Source organism: Lacerta agilis, chromosome 14 (assembly GCF_009819535.1).
Source record: "Lacerta agilis isolate rLacAgi1 chromosome 14, rLacAgi1.pri, whole genome shotgun sequence".
Taxonomy (NCBI): Eukaryota; Metazoa; Chordata; class Lepidosauria; order Squamata; family Lacertidae; genus Lacerta; species Lacerta agilis.
This window is the reverse complement of record NC_046325.1, coordinates 20,919,383-20,938,966: the sequence shown is the minus strand read 5'-3', so window position 1 is coordinate 20,938,966 and position 19,584 is coordinate 20,919,383. Positions and strand designations below refer to the sequence as shown.

General features: G+C 41.6%; 1 protein-coding gene across 1 annotated transcript; it reads right to left on the bottom strand.

Annotated features, from left to right (window-relative positions):
- Positions 1-11,092: 11,092 nt before the first annotated feature.
- LOC117059369 (vomeronasal type-2 receptor 26-like) lies at positions 11,093-11,994 on the bottom strand. The gene has a single exon (XM_033171043.1). The coding sequence runs from the start codon at positions 11,987-11,989 to the stop codon at positions 11,093-11,095; it is 897 nt and encodes a 298-aa protein (XP_033026934.1). The 5' UTR covers positions 11,990-11,994.
- Positions 11,995-19,584: the final 7,590 nt, after the last annotated feature.

Sequence of the window (19,584 nt, the reverse complement as noted above, 5' to 3'; positions counted from 1 at the left end):
TTGGAATTGTCCCATGGTTATAGTTGGTCTTTCCAGAGGAAATGCAATGTAAGACCTTTATTTATTTTTTTAAAAAAAGTTTATTGTTATGCTCAATGCTATTATCTGAGTGCTGAGAAATTCCAGGGGCATGATGCTTACATTTGGTTCCTTTAGGAAAGGAGTCACTGGAAGCTTATTTGAATATTGTAATTCTTACGTTAATTTACAAATATAACAGCTTAGCAACTCCAATAGCCAAATTCTAATACTACCTCCCACATCAGACAGCCTCCCAAGTTTTGTCAGCTTAAAGGTAAAGGGACCCCTGACCATTAAGCCCAGTTGCGGACGACTCTGGGGTTTATGTGCAATAAATGTAGAATGTTTATCAAGGCAAGCACATCTCTTTTGTCTCTGGGCCTAACTGCCCTCACACAGAAGTAAAAAAAGAAGAAGAAGAAAAGATAATTCTTATGTACTGAGCTCCATGGGTGAAGAAGGGTGGAACACAAATATATTCATATAATAAATAGATACATGGAGAGACTGAGTCAAGATATGATTAATAAACTACTGTATATGGTGAAAGAGGATTGCGGGTGTATTATAGATGGGAGGGAAGTTTGGAGGCTGTGAGAAGGAAGCAATATATTTATTTATTTAGAAAAGTATTTATAATATCACCAGTTCATAAATATATCATGGTAGTGGGCAACAATATACCGGTATACAATAAAATGGAAAACATCATAAAATGGTAAAAAAGACCATTAAAATGAGTAGCTGATATGGAAAAATATGAGAGACATTACACACACTTTGTAAACCAAGAAAATCTTTTAATAAATAAAAAATAAAAAAATGAGTAGCTGATTTTTTAAATATAAAAAACCCACACATTAACAGTTACATAAACCTGTCTATATTAAAAGGTCTTGGAGAGATGCCTGAGAATAAAAAGTGAGGATGTTTGCTGAATCTCCACAGCACAGGACTGGTGACACTAGTGGAGATCTGTTCGGCCTCTGTAACATGGGAACAGCGACTGGCACTGAAAAGTAGGCTAGGTTGCAAGAAAGAGCGAGCGAGCGAGAGTGCATATGATTCCATACGAAATGTAGAATATTTGACAATTACGACCATAACTAGCTTTATGCAGTCTGCTGTGCTGTTGTAATAAGCAGAAGTGGCGGTGGGAAATCTTATTGCATAGTTCTAGAACTTACTCCCAGGTAAGTGTGTATAGGATGGCAGCTTTAGTATAATGGTGATGCCAAATCTGTAGCAACCTTCATAGCAGCAATAGCTCATAGCAGGTGGGCAGCACTAGTGGCCTCTTTGTGGCTGCGGTGCTATGCTCCTTAGTCCAAAAAGGGATGTAGAAGTGGTGAGGTTGGGAGAGCTTCAGGTTGGAGGTGGAAGCCCCACAGGAGCATGCGCGCCTGCAGAGCCACTGCCACCAATTTGGAGCTGCTGGACTGACCTTGCTGCCACCTCACCTCACCCAACCCCTATCCTGACAAGTATAGCACTACCACACAGAGGGTGCTATCCTGACAAGTATAGCACTACCACTCAGAGGATGCTACCGCTGCTATTTCACAGTGCACTCCTCTAAATTCCAAGCGAGGTCAATCTTGGCCCATGTACGCATTCGATTTGACATTTGCTAACCCTCTAGCTGGAGTGAGAGCTGCACTGAAGACTTCCCAATTCATGCTATAGCACAGAGCTTTCCAAACTGTGTGTCGTGACATATTTGTGTGTTGGCTGCAGTGAGTAGGTGTGTTGTATGAATGCTCCCCACACTACTTCTGGGGCTGGAAAGGGGTTAGTTTAACCTCCGGTTTGCTTGTAAAACTGAATTGCTGTGTTGCAAAATGATGCATGTCTAAAACGTGTGTCACCCACATGACACAAGTGGAAGCTGAGGGGTTTTATGTGTGTATGTGGATTAGACTTAAAGCACTTGCTGTTTCAATTGATTTGTAATGCCAAACAGGCCCAAACATTCATTCACACTATGAAGGCCTTTATTTAGTTTTGCTTTCTACAATTGCACCAGGTTAATGTGTAGCAGTATTTTTTTGTCTGCAGTTCTGAATACAGAGTATACCATGAGAAGTCACCCACACTAGAAAAAGTTTGAAACTCCCCCCTCCTCTGCCTTGAATGCTTCTGTGTTTCCCTTCTGACACCAGCTGTGTCATTTGCTTGTTGGTATTATTAAACGGAGATGGCTGAGAGGCAGCAGCTGTGTCTAAGGGACTGGAGAGTTGTCGTACCTGATAATCAGCTATTTGGCAAAGTTCATTCCAAACTTAGTTTGTGCACCTGACAACAGCTTTTAATTGAGCCTGTCGCCACTGCTGCCTCTGACAATTAAGCCTAATTGCAGGATCTTGGCTTGGTTTCTGCTTTGGGGAGGAGCCCCTTTGGGAACCGACACTAAATGGCAAGAATGGCATTCAGGTAAACACAAGTTACAGTAGACGCCACTCACAAAGTTAGACCAGAGTTTTGGGCTGCTTCTCAATACAGATTAGAAAGTTTTAATCAAAGCGTTTGAGCTTGGGTGTTTCACTCATTTTCCTTTATTTCACTTACATGGTGAGGGCAATGGATGAACTTAGTGCTCTCTGACTCCATGTGTTAAAAGCAATCTGAATTCTGTGGCTTGAATAAAGAAGGCAAATTCACACATCACTGCATCTGCCCTATCTAACCCCCTCTCCCCACAAATAACCATTTTGTTTGTCCCTTTTTCTACCTGACCATTATGAGCGTATGTGTGAAAGAGAAACAGTTTGATCATGGCAGTAAATATGATATGGACACACATGGAGTTCACTGTAACTTGTTTTCCACATGGCAGCATTGACCATTGTAATCACGTTCAAGCATTTGTTAACTCCAACACATGAGAGGGGGCAATGGGGACCAAACACATTAGATCTGCCCCTCGCCATTGGTGTTTCTGTCACTTTTCAACACATGGAAGGCAACAATCTGAAGCTGAGAGACTTCAGAATCTGCAGGGTGGGATTCTCTAGGAGAGAAGGAACTGCTGGAAACAGTCAAATTGGTTCTCTTTGTTAGATTAATTGCCTGAGCCAAGTCTGTTAAGCATCTCCTTGCATTACTGAAAAGACCTGGCCAAGCACAGGTGTGTTGTCATAGCAACTATGAGCTCGAGATGCTTCCCAAAGATGGGGGCAGGCCTCTGCCTAATCCCTGGCTGGAGGTGATGTCATCCTGAGTGGAAGGAGAACAGCAGGCCAGGGTCCAGCCTGGTCTTATCTGGGACTGGGAAGACATGGAAGCTTGACTTGCTCTTTATGCAAAGAGTCCGAGGCTTTGTGTTTCCCCCCTGCGTCAAAACCGAATGAGGGAGGGAGAGCTGTTTGGGTCTTAATGCTGCAAGCTCATCAAATGTATCCTTAATCTGGAAAGCAGGCAGCATTATTATTATTAAAATTTGTATACAGCCCTTCATCCAGAAATCACAACACAAAAATACAAAATGAGAACACAATGACCTATAATAAAACAAAAGCAAGAATAAAAAAACCAATAATCCCACTCTCACAAACATATTTTAAAGGCCATAGAATGTCAGTCAGCCAAATGCCTGGCTGAAGAGAAATGTCAGTCATCTGCCTGCCTCAGCCTTAACTTTCATATTCTTTTTTTAAAAAACATAATCAACTATTCAAAACAATGTTTGGCTGTTCAGAACTCTTGTTTGGAATGTTACACACCACTTCCAGACAGGAACTTTTTCTGGAATCAGTGCTGCTCACACAGGCAAGTTTTCCCCAACACCCAGACAGCACGGCCAATATCAGAGTGCTAGCCTGCATTTTAATCCTGATTGCCCCTACTCTCTCTCTCTCTCTCTCTCTCTCTCTCTCTCTCTCTCTCTCTCTCTCTCTCACACACACACACACACACACACACACACACACCCAGGAAGTAAAATAGGAGGCATTTGCTCTAAAATGCTGGTGAATTTTATTCCACAAGCTGATGTGGAACTTTTGGGGACTGAGTTTAAGATTAGAAAAATGGGAAACCTAGGAGACATAGAGATGTACTTCGCACTCTTTTCAAATGCTGCAAATGCAGCTCAGTCCTGCTAGACCCCTTCCTTTCTTTGCCCATCCAAACCTTCCTCTGCTCAGGGTGGGCTTTGTGGATTTTAGTTTTTGTGATGAGCTGCTGGTTTGCCAGGAGAGGGAGCAATTTCCCAGATGACATTGGAACATTGCCGCAGTCATTACTCCATTACACAGTCCTGGAAAGCAGACTGTGACCGAACTATATGCGTGCATTTGGCAGGCATTCCCAGACTGGGGTGGGGATGACAGGACTGGCTGCAGTGCTGATGCTAATGGCGTCACAGGGGGAAAAAAAGGAAGCACTGTAGCATCAAAGAGTGTGCAACATCCCTGGAGTCCAGTTGCAGGGAGAGCTTTGGAGCCTCAGGTGACTAGATTCTCTGCCTCGCTGTGAGTATAACCATTCCCCTGCATGGAGTCCCTTTGAATTCTGAGTCCTTCCCATTGATGTTGTACTAAACAATCTTCATGGCAGTCTAGAGTCTAGACCGTCTCATCCTCTGCATATGTAGCTCCACTGCCCCATTCTCTTCATCATGCAAAGCTTGTTCTCTTGAGAAACGCAACCCCCGACCTAGACTTGGTCTCCAAAACTATTGCATTCTGAGTTTCTCTGGAAGGGCCTCAGAAATGTGCCTTACCCTCCATTGCAGCAAGAACCTTCATCCTGTTACTGCTTTCTTGTGCCAGTGTGGAAACCTGCCTTATAAACTGAGTGAGGCCACTGATCCATCTAGCTCTGTATTGTCTACACTGGCTGTCAGCAGCTCTCCAGAGTTTCAGGCTAGGCGTCTTCTCCAGCCCTACATACAGAAGCTGGGGATTAAATCTGGGTCCTTCTGTGTATAAAGCAGATGCTCTGCCACTGAGGCAAAGCCCTTCTCCAGCCATTATTATAGGACTGATGGAAAGAAGCAGAAGTCCTTACCTCCTCCTATTGCCTGGGCATCCCTTAGAAATTCCTGAATGTTTAGTAAGAATCCCTTGAGCCATGGAGACTGGTGCTCAGTCAGACCATTTTAACTCTTCCTGTGATCGAGCTGCTCTCTCCCTCTCCCTCCTCTCTGGAAAGACTGGTGATTAAATGTGCAAAAGTATATGGCTCTAACTTATCCATTCAAAACAATACATTGAGGGCTTGACTTGAGGAGGGAGAGGGGGCCTGCTAGTCTCACCCCCCCCCCACATTGCTGCACATGATAGACCTTCCGCCCCTGTTTTCCAGAGACAGTCCCGGATTTACAGAAGCCTTCTCGGTTTCCGATTTGATCCCACTTTTCTTTAGGATGTTCTTATTTTCATTGGAAAAATGTTGGAAGCTATGGAGTTATTCGACCCCTGAGCCAAAAAGGTAAATAACAATACAACCTTTAGAAGACATCTGAAGACAGCCCTGTATAGTTTTATTATGTTTTGATATATGTTGGAATCCACCCAGAGTGGCTGGGGCAGCCTAGTCATATGGGCAGGGTATAAATATGTAATAAAATTGTTATTGTTGAATCGGATGTCCCTATTTTCATTGGAGAAATGTTGTAGGGTATGACATGACCATCCATGCTTGACTGATGACTCTTCCAATTCTACGATTCTATGATTTTATGATATCACAGGGAGGCTTGCTGTTTAATGGAAGCTGCCTTGCACACTCTCTATGAATTGTATGTGTTTTGTGTACATATTGAACATATTTTTGCTAGGCCTGCCCTAGGAAATTAATTAATTTGGGTGTTGTTCCTGTTCCTGTGTGGGAGAAACACTCTGCCATGTTTATAAGCAGAGAGAGGCCCCCATTTATGTCAATCAGCAAAGTAAGGTCAATCCATCTTGCAAAGCATGCTGCTTTATTTGGCTCTTCACAGGTGCGGTCTCTTCCCCAAACAGATGGATGAAGATGCATGGAGTGAAAGGCCTCCACCACCAAAAATGCCCAACAGAAGACTAGCATGTCCTCAAAAAGGTAGGTTGGGGCAGTGTTTCCGATGTGTGTGTGCATACATAAGTGTGTGGTTATTGGCTTATGTAATGCGGTATGACAGCTGAAAAAACTTCACATCTGGCAACCAATGCACGGCTTGGGCTTCAGATAGTACATGGGTAGACAAGTCTAAAAAACTCAGGACACAATTTTTTTTACAGCCCTCTAGTGTCTATAGTAGCTCATTTACCAGAAGTAATGTATTTATTGTTAACTCTGGAAGTGTATATTCGATTATGACCAAACTAAGTCTACTGATGTATATTGTGACTTAGGAGGCTTAGTTTTTCTTTTTAACCAGATGGTATCTACTATTGTCTTACTGATATTTTTAATTATGCTTTAGAGATTTCTATACACTGATTTTATAATTTTTTTGTGTAAGCTGGCTTGATGTATTTTATGAAAGTGTGGATTATAAATATTCAAATAAATAGCCTGCTCAGGACCAGGTTCCTTGAGAGACCTCATTATCTCATATTTTTCCAGTAGGTCACTGCAGTCTGTGGGAGAGCTTCTTCTTTAAGTTCCAAAGATCTCAGACTCCCACTTCACAGTAACTGGGAGAAGGGCTTTTGGTGTGGCTACTCCTATTATGTGTAATGGCATTCCTGTGCAGATGTGACATGCAGTGCCGGCAGTGGCAGAGGAAGCCTCTCTGCTGCCTGGGGCGGCAGAATGGAGGCACCCCCCTGGGGGCGGGGTGTCACGACGCATGTCGGCTGCACTACGCATGCCCAGAATTTCCGGGCATGCATAGTGCATCCGGGCCAGCGCTGCTGCTCCCGCCGCGAGCAGTCAAGCGAGCGGCGGCTCGTGGGGCTGCCCCGTCCGTCCATAAAGAATCACGGACGGAGTGCCAGGCGGCGGGTGTGTGTGTGGCTGGGGAGTGTCACCCCCCTCCCCTGGAACCCGGGGCGACCTGTGCCCCACCCTTCCTACGCCACTGAGTGCCAGATTTACGTATAAGCTAAACAAGCTATAGCTTAGGGCCCCACTCTCTTGGGGGCCCCCAAAAAAATTAAAGGGGAAAAAACCTGGATGTACATTTCCAAAATATAAGATAAAAAACAAATAAAATAAAACCTACATACAGCAAGATTTCAGTTCAACAAATACTTTGATAAAATCCATATTTTTTATGTGCAAATGGCTTTAGATACCTATCAGGTCCATAAATTATCATATAGCATATATTCAACACAAAAAACAGTGACAATTTGTTGTTGACAAAAGACAGCAGGAGATATAACGGGCCCCATTACCTTCAGTAGCTTAGGGCCTCATCAGACCTAAATCCGGCCCTGGTGACATGCACCCCCTAGCTGCACTTTTCAGAAACAATTAGAAACATTTGTCTTCTGACCAGTGCTTTTTCTTCTTCTTCTTCCTAAAATACAGGTAATGTTTAGGGGTACTCTCATTTTGACTCAAGAAAACCACCGTTTTATAGTTCAAATCGGGGGAAATAAATACAGTAAATGGAAAAAAGTACAAAGATTCACAAAATGTTTAGGGGTATGCGTACCCCTGGTTCCCCCCCCCCCCAGAAAAAACACTGGTTCTGACAACCTTTCCAGCAAGGATTTGTAGGTTTTTGCCATGGATGTCTGTCTGCTTTGTAATGTACTTAAATGTATACATCTTTCTAAGCTGTTTCCTGTTTCCGTGCCTCAGTGCCCTTGCAAAGAATCTCAGTAGCTGTGGTGACCAAAGGCTTCGTGGCGGATGTTGTGTCTGAACTTCATTACAAGAATGAGGAGAAGATCCCTGTGGAGGTTGAATTTGTCTTTGCCTTGGATGCTGATGCTGCTGTCTACGCCTTTGAGGGCCGAATGGGTGAGACAAAAATTGAGGCCCAGATCACGGAGAAGGAACAGGTGAGAGGGCTCAAGGTAGTGTGGGAGGTTGCGGGGGAGGGGGGGATGGAGGTTCTGGGATGCTGAAGGCCATGCATGGCATGTCTCCAACCCCTTTGAATTAAGAGTTTTAAACCATTGTTTAAAAATGTATTTACTGCACTTATAGGTCATTCAATAACAAAACATTCTCTAGGCCACTTGCTGCCACTTGCAAGAAGCAACAATTTATGCACTCACAGTCAACAAACAACTTCAGCACAGTGGAATTAACCATCAATCAATATATAAATTATTGAATAAATTTTTGATTGAATTTAAATCCTACCTCCCCCCCCCCCAAAAGCAGCTCAGGGTGGCAAACATACTCACAATTTAAAAACAAAATTCAGAAATGCTTACAATATTCTAAAAGCAACCACTGTTAAAAACCACATAAATATCACCTAATGCATAGCATGCAGCTCCCTCTCCCTTTTATTCAAAATGCATCTCTGGGTTATTTTTGGGGCCTGCCTGGTGTTTTTACATGAGTAGAAAGTGTGCTTTTATTCAAATGCATCTCTGGGTTTTTTGTGGGGCATAGGAATTCGTTCACCCCCCCAAAAAAATATAGTCCGTCCCCCCACAAGGTCTGAGGGACAGTGGACCAGCCCATGGCTGAAAAAGGTTGCTGACCCCTGCTCTCTTTGTCTTGTGCCTGGGATATGGTAGAAAACATCAACTTCAGTATTACTTGTGCTCTGTCTCTTTCTAGGCTCTATGTGGGCTGATGTGCTCCAAAGTGATCAATGCTGTTATGAATATAAGTGTGAACCTTCCAAATGTGAGAGTATTTTGCTGAGAGCTTGGCTAGCATGCCCAGACGTTGGGAGTTGGCAGTGGGGTAATTATTCTATTTGCAATCATGTGGTACTGAATCCCTCTTCTGCTAAGGGCCCAGCATTCAAGGCTTCCCAAAGGTTCCCACAACATGTATCATATGGTTCCAGGATGGTGTCGTAAACAATGCTGGACACTTTCATACATTATTTCCTGAGTTCCACAGATTGTGACCTTTCTTTGTTTTCGTGGACTTGCAAAACATTTTGGAGATAGAGGAAGAATAAACGAAATGATTGCAAGGTGTACAATGTTTTTCTTTATTTCCCCAACAGCAAATGAATCACTTCTCTTGAGGCTAGTCTCCCTGCAGAATGCTGATGGTTCCTGGTCCCTTGATGCCAACCTGCTCAGCATACTACCGTGTTTCTCCTAAAATAAGACACCGTCTTATATATTTTTTTCACCCAACAAAACACAGTATGGCTTATTTTCAGGGGATGTCTTATTTTAACCATGTCACATCGGTACGCTGCATAGCCACGCCTCTCCAGGCTGTTTTAATGGGAGGTACCACGTCACTATGGCTTATTTTCGGGGTATGGCTTATTTTTGGGGAACGGCTTATATTTCGCAAATGCATAGAAATCCTGCTATGGCTTATTTTATGGCTATGTCTTATTTTAGGAGAAACAGGGTAGGTCTGAGTGAAGCAGAGATTCTGGGGGAAATGCCTACTCAGGTAGGACATTTGGAAAGCTCAAATGCTCTTCTGTGTCTTCACCTGGATGGGCCCTTGAAGATGGAAATCATTCTTGGATCCATCCAAGGTGGGGGTCCCCATGGGGGCGGGCATTGGAGGTGTCCCTGACAGGATGAATGAGAATCACTTGCTGTTTCCCTCCCCCCTTCCCTGCACATAATCTCAGGTGGTCCAAACTGCATGGACAACCGTTCTTGTCGTTCTCTGGCTACATGTCCACTTTGCAGAACATAGTGATGCCTGGCAGCTATTAGAGGCAAAAGCCATGGGATGGCTCCATGAGAGCACAGGTGAGAGAGAGTGTTTGTGTGTGAGAGAGGCAAACGGCTTACAAGAATAAGGACAATAGTGATGGATATACAAAGGCAAAGGAGGACAAGGAAGAGTGGAGGAAGGAAATCAGTCTGTGCATTTTAATTTGTCATTTAGCTTGCAACATAAATTGTTTATTTATTTATTTTGTTCTTAGTGTGATTTTTACTGCCATTTTTACTGTGTTTGCTGTGTAGGCAGCTTAGACCTGTCAGGGAACTGCTTGCTGGTGCTACACTGAAATATCCATCTCGTATCCCTTTTTGTTGCAGGGCCTAAACTTGCTCAGTGTGTGAAGGCTGGCAATGCCTTCTTGGGATGTGACGTCAGAGCTGAGGTCTTTGGGCTCTGAACCGCCCCCTCTTGCCAGCAAAAGCCTTATATATTTCAATGGAGTTTCTGCACTTGCTTTTTCTTCCCTTCAAGAACATTTCATTGTTCCGTCTACATGCCTATTGTACTTTCATGAGCCTTCTGTCTTTTGGACTTACTTCAGATGTGTCTCTTTTCCTCAATAGGGTAGCAGCTCTTCAAAGATGCTTTAAAATGTTGCAGCAAAATCAGTGGTGTTCCCTATGCACTCCATTCATAAACATGTACTGAGAGAGTGGAAAGAGAACTGCAATAGGCAACTGGGTTGTGTGTGGGAAATGTTTTGGGAGAACATGTTCACAATTTGAGTTAGGGGTTGGGTGAGTTTCAATAAAGAAAAAAGGTGTGCAGGTATTTTATGCAAAGCCCAACAGTTGCTTGCCTCAATGTTGTTTGGTCATATGAAGTGTAGGCAAAAGACTTATCAATTGATATGTCATGGTGAACTACAAATCCCATGATGCTGAGTGGAAAAAAGACAATAGTGACACTACGCCGAACACTGTTTTTGCCTTACTAATTAGCCAAAGGTGAGGAGGACATCTTGCAGATGAGCTGAAGCCAAAAGTGTGTGTGAGGGAGAAGAATCAAGATACAGGGACCCCTTGAGAATTTGAGCAGCAACTTTTGCCTAGGCAAGCACTCACGCATAAATTCTCATAACATCCCTGCCCTCACTATTTCTAGGTAACACAGATAAAACCAGGTAATAGAATCATAGCATGGTAGAGTTGGAAGGGACTGTGAGGATCATCTAGTTCAACCACCTGCAATGCAGGAATATGTAGTTTTCCATATGGGGAATGAACTTGCAACCTTGGTCTAACCAACTGAGCTATCCAGTTGTATAAGCATTCTCATATTATTATTATTATTATTATTATTATTTTCTTCTTATTAGTATCTCCCTGTTATTCAGCTCTGGCCTCAGTACAATGATGTAGCATTTAGGGAAAAATATGAAACCAAGCAATCCAGCACTGGAGGACAGGATGGAGAAGATTTCCACAGCCACCATGTATTTTCCTTTAGTGCTCAAGTAGGTTGGAAGAAAGGTTATCCAAACACTGCAAAACACCAACATGCTGAAAGTGATAAATTTGGCCTCATTGAAGCTGTCTGGCAACCTCCGGGCTAGGAAAGCCACAACCAAACTGACAATGGCCAGGATGCCTATGTAGCCCAAGACACAGTAGAACATGATTGCTGAACCATCATTACATTCTAGTATTATCTTTCCATGCACTGTGTGCATGTCTCTATCGGGGAATGGAGGGGATGTAAATAACCAAAGAGCACAAATGCCTGCTTGAATAAAGGAGCAGGAAAGGACAATAGAATTTGCAAGTCCTTTCCCCACCCATTTCCTCATCTTGGTCCCTGGTTTGGTTGCCATGAATGCCAGAATCACAGTGATGGTTTTTGCCAACACAGATGAAAGAGCCACAGAAAAGATGATGCCAAAGGTAATTTGTCGAAAAAGGCAGATGATCTTCCCAGGTTGTCCAATGAAGAGTAAGGAGCAGAGGAAACAAAGGAGGAGAGAGATGAGGAGGATGCAGGTAAGGGTCTCATTGTTGGCTTTGACTATGGGAGTGTCTTTGTGCTTCATAAAAGTTCCAAGTACTAAACTTGTGATCAAGGAGAAAGAAATAGCTGTGATAGCTAAAATGGTCCCTAACGTTTCTTTATAAGAAAGGTGGACTAGAATCTTGGGAATGCATTCAATTTGGCTGCTGTTGGGGTACTGGTCTTCTGGACAACTGACACAGGCATCCATGTCTGAAAAAAGGAGTATATGTCTGAAAAAGGAGTATATTTAAGTATTTTAAAATGTTAACCAACACCTTCCAAACTTTTAAATGTTCTTGCATTTCTTTGACCAACACTAGGAGAAAGGATTCCCATAATTTCAAAGAGAAAGTGAGAGTGCTTGGTGATCATGCAGATCTGGTAATGGCTAAATGTTTTTGTGTGATGCAGACCTCTTCTCTAGTCATGAACATAGAAGAGGACCCTTGGAAATGCTGTTCTTTGTTAGTCTTAATTCTCATGTGTAATTTACAAGATTGTTATTGATGTTATTGGGATAGTGTATGTGGAGCACTTTAAAAATCCCCAAAGTACTTTTCACATGCCTTATTATTATTATTATTATTATTATTATTACTATAGTATTTTATTTTGGAGAGCCCTTTAATCCCAGAGCATGGTGTGAAGGCACATTGCACAGCTAGACTTCTGAAATTGTAATAGTTTGGTTCTGGTCAGTTCCTGGATGGTGGACCATCCATGAACTTTCTGAAGCACACTGACTTGATTCTGCTTGTGGAATGAGTGCAAATAATGGAATACATTGATTCATTTACAATGGATATGAACATTTAATCATGTATTGACTTAAGTGACATTTATCTCAGTAGAACACATGTGCAATAAGATCATGTCTCACAGATGAAGAAAATTTGCTGTCTCACCTTACTGGTGAGTTGCTGGGATGCACTGCATATACTTGGGATGACCAAGCAGAGTAATGGGGAAGTGAGAAGAGGATTGCACCAAATTTGTCTAGCAGGAGTAGAAATTTTATGCCAGTCCCTCAGTGTTGGGCTTCAAATCCCCATTAGCAGTAACAATATCAGAGCATCTTCCTTCCTTCCTGTATAAACAGCCCAAAAGGATGTGTTTTTTTGGCTGCTGCTGTAAGTGGCCATCAGCTGCATTGGCAACCTGTGCATTATTTTGTCTCTACCACTTGAATCATTCCAGAGCACTGAGTGGGGGAAATTGAAGCCACCACAACATATGGTGCAGAATGTTTGGAGAAAATTTTGCAAAGTGATCTGCTTTTTGTGGGTGGGAGAGAGAAACAGATGGAGAACGGTCAACTTTACATTCAAATGCAAATCTGCTTCTTAATAAAGAGAGTCTAGAAATCCTAACAGTCTAGTTCAGAATAAAAGCCTTTCTATTGACATTATTAAATAACGGATTCAAAAATTCCTGCTAATGTACCTAAAAATAATATAGTGATCTACTGCTAAATCACCATTTACCTACTTCCCATTATTGGGGAAGCCACAGAAGTGAAGGCTTTAGGTGAAAGTCTTCTATGAGGGTTACTAAATGTGAATAAACAAATCAAAATTAGTTTGGAATACTGGAGATAATAAAAATTTGCTATTCCCTTTCTGTCTCAATGATGGCATCAAGCCATACACACAGTTCTGAATATTATACATGAAAAAGGAAAACCCATGCAAGTTGGTTGTTCCCACTGTCTATGCAAATTGCACCAATCATCACACGCTTAGCTTTGCTAAATCTTACTTATAACTTTGTACTAGTTTTGATCTTTCACATCCAGGTGGACATTGTAGCCTGGGGTGTGGTATGTTTGTCCAGTTTGGGCTGGTACACCAACTGTGCTCATTCCTAAAGAAGGTTTATCTGGCTATGGCAATAGATGTGTTCATTACATTGAGGGTGCATTACTGCAATGCACTTCACCTGGGGTTTCCTTTGAAGATTTTGAAATTTCACTTGTTCCAAAATGTAGCAGCTCATGTCTTATTCAGAAGTAAATATTAGGAACATATTTCTCTTCTCTTGAAGCTTCTAATTCAATTCCAGACCCATTTCAAAAACTTACTGATAATCTTTAAAGTGTTACATTTCTTAGGGACACACACACACACACACACACACACACACACACAAAACACACACACACACACACACACGAAACCTCCCATTTCAATTGATGAGTCCATTAAGATCTGCTTGGAGGGTTGCGACTCTAGGTTATGTTGTTTTATGTTCTGTTCCCTGTGTATTTTATAAAATTTATTGATTACTCCTCCTACCCTTCTGGTGTGAGATCTTTCCTTCCGGACACCGAGCACAATCATAGCAGCAAAATCTCTCTCCCTCTTTCTTCTTCCTGCTATAGCCAGGATAGCAGTTATCATTGCATATAGAAACTGGCAGCACCTGTACAGAAACATGAAGGATTATTAGCAAGACCAGTCATCCATTCTACACAATGGGGTGTGTGAGTCAGAGCTGCTTTGGCAAACAGAAATAACATGACCTGATATTGGTCTCCAAGTACATTGTCTCCATGCACCAAAATTGTCGGTAATTACAGCAGCCAGAATTAAAAAGATCAGTGAAAGGCGGAAAACTGCACTTTCTTTTTCTCTCTCATTCAATTTGCTCTGCATCAAGCCATGGACCTACAAAAGGTAGTTAGTCTCAAGTGCTGGATGATTGAGGGGAGATTACAGTTTGCTTGTAAGCCATAGGTAGCCAAAATGCTGCTATAACTCCAATCAGTGGTCAGGAATGATGGAACTTGTGCATTGTAGAGGGCTTCATAAGGAGGTAAATGCAAAACTAATTCCTTACATTTAATTAATTGATTAGTTTGATTAATAAGAACAATGATTCAGTTCATCAGAAAGGCATTGCTGCCCTCATGAAATATCAATCAAGATGATGAAGTCTCTTTGAGATGAGGCCTTGCTCATGAAATAAAGAGATTCTGTGCGATTTTAAAAGAATTAAAGCTCGACTGCAATAATACGTTTTCAAAAGATACGTCTCACCTGATTAAAGCTTTGATGCCAGACAATTTGGTCATCATGAATTGTCAACTCTTTGCCTGGAGGAGCCTGAGGTTCTAGCCTTCCAACTTTTACTCTCATCACCGAGCCATTGGGAAACATCATCCAATTGGTAACATCAAAACTGGCCGCCATTTCTCCATTTCCATCAAAGTGCACAATTTCTCCAGCACTATTATTGAATATGATCCTACTTAGAAAGTGATGGACCTAATTTGGAAGAGTATATTGACAAAGGGATAAATAATGATTCTATGATTCTAGGCCCACCAAATATTCCAATGTTTAGCATTCTTAAAAATCTGTCTGGGTCTTCTTCTGTGTATGAGTTCACTTTCTATTGCTTACTGTTGTTCCTCTCTAAAGGTAAAGGTAAAGGTACCCGACTATTAGGTCCAGTTGCAGACGACTCTGGGGTTCCGGCGCTCATCTCGGTCTATAGGCCATGGGAGCTGGCATTTCTTCACAGACAGCTTCTGGGTCATGTGACCAGCATGACTAAGCCACTTCTGGCGAACCAGAGCAGCGCACAGAAATGCCATTTACCTTCCCGCCGGAGCAGTACCTATTTATCTACATGCACTTGACGTGCTTTTGAACTGCTAGGTGGGCACTCTATTAGGCTACAAATGCTTGGCCCATTATGGGAAAAAAGTCATTAGTGACACTACTTATCAAAATGATTACCCTCATCCCCAAACAGGCCCCTACTGCTGGAATTGTTTCATGCAGAGATAGAAGTACCTTTATTTCTGGATCATAAACTAATCTATTCTGTAGCCATTGTGTTTAATTGTCATTACCTTCCAGGGTTGTATATTCTGAACGGCTAATTTCCTTCCTTCTTCCATTGTTCTGTATTTGAAGCTGTGCATGTACATGGTGTGCAAAGCATGTGCAACAGCATAGACAGCATTATAGACATTGTAGCTGTGGCCAGTCATGTCCATTTCAAACAGAACTCCAGGAATATTCTCCATCTTCTCCTTTCCAGTGCAGATACTCTCCTTAGACTTTAATGAGCAGCTGAATGCCTGTTCCCAGAAGTCCTGGATAAAACCATCTCCTTTGGCCCAAGAAGGTCTTACTCCCTTAATGAACTTTTGAAATCCCAATGGCTGATTTGAATGAACACTGAAGGATATGGAACCATGAAAGGCTTGTATATCCCAGATCTTTTGTACGGACAGTGATTCAAAATCCCAGTGGGATGTAACAATCCACACTTTGCCCAGAGGTGGCAGTGACAGGAAAGGTGCTAGAAATAGCAACATTCTCATAACCTGAAAGGATGGAGGTTCTCCATATACAAAGAATACACTGACTTTTCTCTCTATGAGAATCTCATAGTTTTTCTGCTGCTGTATAAGCAATTCTACCAATTTATCCACATAATTACATTTTGGTATTCTTACTATGAAGGCATAACATATGCTGTTCTGGGAGAGCATTGGCACCATTGTCTGTAAAAACTGGTCCCCTTTGTCATCTGCCACAGCCAAGAGCCCAACCCACGTCCATCTAAAATGCTGAAGTAACCGCACGGCTCCCATGTATTGGTAGGCTTCGTTGGGAACCATCTGGTACAAAAATGGAAATAGCATTTTGCCATGTTGTACTGCCAGAAATGACCCATAAGTGAGCTGGAATAAAACATATAAGATTTTTTCACATAATAAAAAGTATGTCTTTGTATCCTAGAGTTGGAAATGGTCCTGTAGGCAATCAAGTGCAAAATCTAGTATGATGCAGGCAATTAAGCATTTGCCCACCCATCATCCCTCTGCTTGAAGAATTCCAGGAAGTACCCTTTGGTAATTAGTTCTACATCTGAACTAGACCGACATATGCAGACACTCTTTGAAGGTATCTGAATGTTTTATTTGAAGCTTGTGAATCCTTACAGCAACAGGAAAAGGAAGGGTGAGGACAAGGTGCTTTGTGCTTTCTTATGGTTTTCAAATGGTCTCCTTTTTCTTGTCCTTTCCTGCATAATGAAAGAGATGTGTGCAGGCACTGCTATGTTATTCTGTTTGTTACTTTGCAAAGAGAGGGGAGGCTTTTGATTTATGCTCAAAAAGGAATTTAACAAGGCTTTACTATGGCTCCCCCCTCAACTGAGGTTGAATGGACTTTATTTAAAATTATTCATGGACTGGACTAGGAGTGCTGTTGCAGGAATGGAGTGGGGGAAATAAACAGATGTGATAAAAAGGCTGAATTTGAGAAAAAAAACATTTTGCTTTTAATTGTGTGCCGAGGAAGAACTCCAGAGTAGAATTTTAATGGCGGAGTTTGGATATGCACTCTGTGAGTTATTAATGGCTACAGCTCATACGCTGGTCTGTTAACAGCGGAAAGAATGGAATGTGACCTTGTACCATCCAGATAAACACCGCAAATAACTGAACAATGGAATATAGTAATTAACTCTCCCAGCACACCAGGTCCAGAACAATGATGTATATGAAGGACTACACATGTGAAATGGATTCTTTATTTATAAGATGTAACAGAGGTGCTGTTTGTAATGTGACTAACGTGGCCAGCTGGAAGAATAGTTTAACAGCAAGTGAAGGGTGTCAACTGGACTCTAAATAAGAAATGATGCAGCTATGTAAGGAAATGATGATGATGATACGTTTGGAACAGGAATGGGAAACTGGATTTTAAGAAATTGTATTAAATTAAATTAAATTGGTTTGATTTGTAATGATTTGGAAAATTAATAAAAATAATTTTAAAAGAAAAAAGAAAACAAGAACGGTGAATACAGATAATATGTGCTTGCCTGATTTCCTTTCCTGACTGCGAATGAACATGTGGATTTCCATTTCCATGTGTGCTTGGAGTGGAATACTCCAGCATCCCTGATCAATATGGTGCAACACTTTTGTGGTATCTCTAGACCAAGAGCTTACCTGTGGAGTCTTGTGCATTGCTGAAATAATGGCCATATTGGCAGAGATTTCAGAGATAGATCCACCAATGAAAGCTATCAGCTTGTTCTGGTCATCACAACAGAAGTTTGGGACAAACCGTTGTTGTTTGGAAAGCAGGCTGAGGGTGGCTTTATAGGTCATTCTTGCACTGAAGTAGCTATTGAGGATATAGAACCCCAGAGAGATGTTTGATAAGATGCTGGGATTCTCATTGATTTCTTTGACAGCAAATGCTAAAGCCAGAATGTGCTGGTAATTCTTAGGCAGCGAACTGTAAAAAGAGGTACAACCTGTTTAATAAAACAACAGCCAATCAGCCACAGAACTACCTTTGTACACTTCATCATCATCATCCAACTGCAAACTTCTGCTATTGAGATGTAACTCAATACTACAGAAGTTCAAAAAGCCAAGGAGATTATAGAATGAAGTTAGCAGAAAGTAAGCTACTGTATATTCTGGCATATAAGACTACTTTTTAATCCAGGAAAATCTTCTCAAAAGATGGGGGTTGTCTTATACGCCGGGTGGAGAATCTGCAGTTGAGTATATCTCAAACTCTATATTGTAACTGGAAAAGTTGGGGGTTGTCTTATACGCCCAGTTGTCTTATATGCCAGAAAATATGGTATATGAAACATTTATTCTTCTGATAAATATTTAAATGATTAGAATGTTTTGGGGTCATTCAAGGGCTTAATATACTGTTCCTTTACTTTCTTTACAACAATAATGTTTTGTCAACAAAACATTATAGTGTAATGAAGGAGGATTTTATTCACGTTTGCTTGAACGTGAATAGAACCCCTCTCACAATCACGTACCATGTCACATTAATTAACAGAGGGATTGGGAAGGCATGATGTATGCAAGGAGATTGGGAGTGGGACCTGAATCTGTGCCTCTCCCTTGTTCACCCATTGAACCCTGAACATGCCTGAAAACCTCTATAACAACCATTTCCATCAATGAAGAAATATATTATACAATCAAGTCAGTTAGGCGCAAGCAACAAATAATGGATCCTTTAATTCCTGAAAGGCAGGGACACATTAATGTAACTTAAATGCATGTACCATTTTCAAAGAGGAGACTTTCAAACCTCCATAAACTAACCTGCATTTGAAAACCATACTTCAGTTATGTCAGGGTAGTGCAAAGTGCCTGAGAGACAACTAAGAAATTACTTTTCAGAAAACATAAACTCCCATGATTTTCTCTGTGCAGTTTTTAAAATATTAAGAACAAGTGGGGACAAGACTATTCTTGAAAACCTATTTATCATACACATCCTCTCATTTAGGAGTCAGATTTGATTGATGGCCCCAATCCATGGTGCTTTAATATCCAAACACAAAGCCTAGATTGTCCCAGTGTAAGGTAGTCTCGATGAGTTGCATCATGAAGGAGAAGAAATAATGTCTTAATGATATGCACTCAGATATTGAGATCTGAACTATTGTTGAATGAGATAGAAATTGAGGTTTGTGTGGGAAGGGAGGGGAGGGAGAGAGAAGGAAGGATGGAAATCTTACATGGATTCCTCAATCAAGGCCTGTGCTGGCTGTTCCAAGAAGGTGAGGTTGTTATAAAGGAAGTAGACTTGAGAAACAATCCCACCAATGACAAAATCTCCTGACTGGTAAAATTCATGAGGGATAGGATGAGGATCATTATATATGGAGCAATTAATAGAATGAGTCTTGCATACAGTATGACACAGCATCACAAGCAGCAATGTTACCACCAATATGATTTTGTTGAGAAAACGTCCCCTCCAAATGTACGTTTCCATCTACAGCACA

Excerpts from the sequence above, each read along its gene's own strand:
- LOC117059369 (XM_033171043.1), bottom strand. The coding sequence starts at position 11,989 with ATGGATGCCTGTGTCAGTTGTCCAGAAGACCAGTACCCCAACAGCAGC.